General features: G+C 61.6%; 1 protein-coding gene across 1 annotated transcript in view; it reads right to left on the bottom strand.

Annotated features, from left to right (window-relative positions):
* Positions 1-101: 101 nt before the first annotated feature.
* The window catches only part of CDC25B (cell division cycle 25B), a 7,072-nt gene continuing 2,171 nt past the window's right edge, over positions 102-5,002 (bottom strand). The window contains exons 4-16 of the mRNA XM_014936118.1: positions 4,809-4,850; positions 4,435-4,471; positions 4,171-4,278; positions 3,975-4,094; positions 3,607-3,741; positions 3,391-3,465; positions 2,962-3,138; positions 2,730-2,825; positions 2,336-2,398; positions 2,136-2,234; positions 1,735-1,868; positions 1,506-1,617; positions 102-1,279 (exon numbers count right to left, since the gene is read on the bottom strand). Coding sequence (XP_014791604.1) covers positions 1,139-1,279; positions 1,506-1,617; positions 1,735-1,868; positions 2,136-2,234; positions 2,336-2,398; positions 2,730-2,825; positions 2,962-3,138; positions 3,391-3,465; positions 3,607-3,741; positions 3,975-4,094; positions 4,171-4,278; positions 4,435-4,471; positions 4,809-4,850 — 1,339 coding nt within the window. The 3' untranslated portion in view covers positions 102-1,138. The remainder of the gene's footprint in view (positions 1,280-1,505; positions 1,618-1,734; positions 1,869-2,135; positions 2,235-2,335; positions 2,399-2,729; positions 2,826-2,961; positions 3,139-3,390; positions 3,466-3,606; positions 3,742-3,974; positions 4,095-4,170; positions 4,279-4,434; positions 4,472-4,808; positions 4,851-5,002) is intronic.

Genomic DNA, 5,002 nt, shown 5'->3' with positions numbered 1-5,002 from the left:
CCCTGCCCCGGCAGCCCCCAGCCGCCCCAACCCTTTCCCCCCCTCCCCGCCCTCCATAACCCCCAGGCCTTCCCATGGCAGTCACAGAGTGGGGACACGGGTTTGTTATTTACCAGGAGTGTTAAAAAAAACCAAAACCCCAACATATAAAAACAAAGACACACAAGTACAGCCTGACAGGGGCAGCTCCCAGCTGCAGAAACAACTTCCCACCTGCCCCAGCTCATGGTGCTTCAACAGCAGCTGCCGCTTCACAGGCAAGTGCCACAGCCCCACCACTGCCCAGCCCTGGGGTTGGGGTGAAGCCCCTCCTGCCCACCCCCCCGACATTAACCACAGCTGCCTTAGAGGAGGAGAACAAACTACTTTAAATACGATGCTGGGTGTCCCCCTGCCCAAAACAACCCCAAACCCAGGCTGATGCAGTCGGTGACTGCACCCACAGGCTGCCCACCCCCAGGCAGCCCCCCTTCCCCATAAGTTGAGAAGAGCCAGGGCTGGGGCCCTGCAGCACCCACCAGCTGCACCAAGAGGTTTAAGTGCTTTTCCGCATCAGTTCTGCCAATTAAGCCCCAAAAGCTGGGGCTCCCACCCCTCCCAGGAAAATGCTGCCCCAGACTGGGTCTGCACAGCTCCAGGGCTCAGGGTTGCAGTCCAGTGATTTCCCTGGAGCTGGCGCAGCCCCCCTCCTGGCCCAGGGTGCAAGGGGAAAAGGGGGGCTTCTCCCACAGCCCCTAAGCCCCATCCCTAGTGCCAGGGAGGGCAGAGCTGGGGGAAGCAGCCAGCACCAGCACCCACCACGGCTCTGCCCCCAGCCTGAAGCCCCAGAGGAAGGTTGAACCTGGCAGTGACTTATGGCCTCAGCTGGATTCAGCAGTCCCAGGCATTTTCCCCACCACCACAGCCCCCAGCCACAATTTAGGACAAAACCTAAACCCTCTTTTACCCTTTTTTAGGGTACAAAGGGGTAAAAGCACAACCATGCCCCCCATGCTGCTGCTGAGGTGGGCAATGCTGCGCAAGGCACATGGCAGAGGAGAGCTGGGGGCTGCCAGGTTTTGGGCAGGGAAATGTTGCCTGATGCTAGCCCCGGGGAGGTAAGGGGGTGGGGGGTTGTGGGGGAGCCCCCCCGGAGCCATCAGAAGTTCTTGAGGCGACTGTAGAGCTCCTGCTTGCTGCGCTCACCCGCCCAGGTGCGGCTCTTCAGGCGGAACTTGCGCAGGTCCTCCTTGAAGTCCTCATGGTGCATGGGGCGATAATCCTGGGGCTCACAGTGTGTCTGGGCACCCATGGCCCAGTCAGCACCCGTAGTGTAGCCCCCAGCCCCCACCCATAATAAAACCCAGCACCCCAGGACCCTCAGCATGGTCCCCTGCCCCTTGAGATACCATCCTCACGGAGGATGCTCCGTGCCAGACCCCTCCTTCCCTCAGCAGGGCAGGGTTTGGGAAAGGGAGAGGGCATTTCCCTCCAGCCCACACAGAGGACAGAAGTGGGGGACTCACCTGGTACTGGGGGAAGAACTCCCGGTAACCCCCCTTCAAGACGTAGAGCTCAGGGTAGTGGAGGTTGGGGTACTCATTGCAAGCTCGGTCCTTCTCCCTGACAAACCGGCACCTGCAGGACAGGGGAAGGTGATGGGAAGGGGCTGGAACAGGGATTGTCACGGAGCCGGGATCCAGCCATGCCAAGGGGGAGGAGGTCCAGCAGACCACAGCATCCACCGCCACTCACATCCTGGGCCCTCTCTCGGAGGAGAACTCGCAGTGGAAGATGACGATCACTCTCTTGCTGGCATCAAAGGGCACAATGGGCTTCTTCAGTAGGAAGTCCTCCACATCCTGCTCCATCGGCAGGTTGACAGCACCCTGGGGAGGGAGAGGAGGCACCTTCATCCCCCCCACCTCCCTTTCATTCATGGGGGGTGCTCAGTAAGCTGCCCCCAACCTCTCCCATCACCCCATCTACTGGGGCACCATCAACCTTCCTCCTGCCAGTTGGGGCTCAACACCTCTGGGGAGGCTGCTCAACCCCTCGTGGTGGTGGTGGTGGGGTCTCAGCCCCTCTGTGATTTGATGGGTTCCAGTTTCCCTCACCCAGTCCCCAGCCCCAAGGGGTGCAGCAGTGGTTCTGACCTTGATGTGGCCTCCCTCGTACTCGTAGGGGTACCTGCAGTCCACGATCACACAGCTCTCGATGAGGCTGCTGAACTGTCCTGTCAGCACTGCCACCATCTGTGGGGGGGAAGCCTGTCACCAAGGGGGAGCAGCACAGGGCAGGGGCCCAGGCAGGCAGCCCCACAGCAGGGTTTGGGGAGAGGCTGCTGCTCCCTTACCATTTCAGGGGAAATGTACTTCAGGTCCTGGTGCTTCCCTTCCACCGTCTGCAGGAGGTATGCCTGGAGGAAAGAAGATGGGCTGCATCAAGATCCAACCCCAGGGGAGACCTCCCAGGGCAGAAGCTGTCACCTGTTCCCCCCCCAACCTTGAGATCTGCTCCTCCAAGGAAGCCATGGCACAGTGCTGGCACTGGAGGAGCAGTGACCAGGCTCTCCATGTGCTACAGCGTCTGCAGGCTCCAAAGTCACAGCCCCAAGTCCCCTTGTCCCCAAACAAGAGCCACCACAGCTGGGTTTGGCCTCTTGCACTGGCACAAGGCTCTGCTGACAGACCCTCTGCTTCGGGGTGAAAGTGGGCAGCACCCACAGACCTGCAGCCCTATGGTCCTACCTTGGAGAAGTCTCCAATGAGCTCCTGGTGGTCATTGGCCAGGAGGTTCTCAATCTCCTCATGGGAGTAGGACCTGGAGCGCAGCAGCCACGCTTTCTGCAGAGACACAAACCAGACATCCCCTTGGCATTAGCGAGGGCTCCAGCACAGCAGGGGTATGGGGCAGTCCCACCAGGGTCTGTCATTGGACCACAACGAGGACACCTCACCCCAAGGCTTCCCCATCACCCACCGGCTCCGCTGCTGCCTCCTCACTGGGGGTGCCAGCCACGCTCCTCCGCCGCTTGGTCTTGACAGGGGTGTCCCTGTCCTGGGGCCGGTCTATCCGCTTCAGGATGGGCCTGATGACGCTGCTGGGCATCGAGGGCGAGCGGAAGAGCTGCCGGCACTTGCTGCGCTTCGCAGGACGCTGTGTGGGGAGAGCCGATGTTGCTGCCCGGGGGTCTGGTATCCCCCTGCACCCCCCCCAGCACCATGAGGGTAGGGGGGCACAAGGGTTCCATTTTGGTGGCCACACACTGCCCAGGATGAGCTCAAAACCCCCAGGCTGGTGCTGCTCACCAACTAGCCCCTTGGTGAGGGACCCTCACACCAAGATTTCCCTTGGAGATCCTGGGGGGGACCTGGGGCTCCATCCACTCCCCCCAAGGCTCCCACATACCGGCTCTGCCTCCTCCTTCCTCACCAGCGGTGCGGTCAGCAGGTTCTCCATCCCCTGCGGCACATCGGCGTCAGTCTGCCAGGACAGCAGCCAGGAGGGCCACAGGAAGAGGTAGAGAGCAGCGTGAAGGGGCTGAGCTTCCAAATCCCCCCTGAGCAGGGATGGACCCTGTGTCCAGAGTCCATCCACCCACGCAGACATGGGAGCCCTCCCTACCTTCATCTCCTCCTCATCCAGGATCTCCATGAAGCCATCATCTTCATCCTCAGACATGGAGGAGGTCAAGGAGCACCGGCGCAGTATAATGGGGCTATCTCCCTCTGGGACGTTTTCCTTCTCAGGGGTGTTGAACTGGGGAGGACACAGCCCACAGCTCAGGAGTGGGGCCAACCTCATGCCAGCCTTGTTTGGAGGCAGGATGTCCCCTCCCCAGGCTCTGGCTACTCCAGCCCCTTCAGCTCCCACATCCATGGGTCTCCAGGGCAAATGTGGAGGTTGGAGCAGCAGGTACTGGCTCAGCAGCCCCTGCAGCAGGAGCACCCATCCCCAGTGTCCCCTCCCAAAGCCCCCCAAGTCCCTCTCACCAGCAGGCCGGGTGCAGAGATGGGTCTCTGGGCAAAGCGGTCCCTCCCTGCAGCCCCATTGCCAGCGGGCAGCCGGCTGCGCTGACCTGGCCTCTGCGGCTTCTTGAAGACAAACCCCTCCTGTGGCAGGGGGCACAGCATTAGCATTCCCCTGCCCCTTTCCCAGCCCCACCCCTGGCATCGCTGTCCCCCTCACCTTGTCCTCAGGCTCCCTCCGGCCCTTCTGCTCGCCGACCCTGGGGCCATTGAAGTCCCGGGAGTGGGAGATGTTCTTCAGGACAGGGCTGCCCCCCATGAGCTCTGGCTGCAGGGCAGGCAGGAGGGGGTGAGAAGTGCTGCATGGCCCCTGCCCTCCCTGGCTCCATCCTCTTCCTCCTCCTCCTCCCAGCTGGGCCAGCCAGGGGCACAGTGGGATCCGGCCTCCCTCCACTCAGCCCCACAGAGCCCTCTTAGAACTTACCGACAGCGAATGGATCCTCCGGATGAGGAACTTATTGCTGCAAGAAGCAGGGAAAGGAAAGGATTGAATGAGAAAGGGTGTCCTGCAACAGTGGTATCCCACAGAGGCTGACATGTGCCCTCCCCGCCCCAACCCAGCAGTGTCCCAGAGAGGTTGGTATGCCCCCCATCCCCTCCCTGTCCCCTGGGTCCCTGCAGCAGCATGAGACCTCTGCAGAGCTGTCACAGCTCCCAAAGGATCCTGGTGCAGCAACTCCTGCAAGTACAAAGCACTACTGGCAGCCTGATCCGGACCCCAGGAAGGGCACAGGGACAGCCCAAGCTGGACAGCTTGGCTTTCAGGTCTCGCCATGGGGACAGAGGTCCTTCACTTACTCTTGGAGAACTCTCCCAGACTGCAGGATCGCTTTCTCAAAGCTACATGGAGAGAAGAGCTGGGATTAGGGGAAACAGAAGCCTGTGCCCCAGCCCAAGACCCCCAGGGATGGACAGCACCAGCCTTTATAGTGCCCCCAGCCCCATGCAGGGGCTGGCAGCCCCCCCCCCCCCCCCCACCGGAAAGACCCCCT

Source organism: Calidris pugnax, unplaced genomic scaffold (genome assembly GCF_001431845.1).
Source record: "Calidris pugnax isolate Ruff unplaced genomic scaffold, ASM143184v1 scaffold14, whole genome shotgun sequence".
NCBI lineage: Eukaryota > Metazoa > Chordata > Aves > Charadriiformes > Scolopacidae > Calidris > Calidris pugnax.
This window is presented reverse-complemented; position numbering and strand designations above follow the sequence as displayed.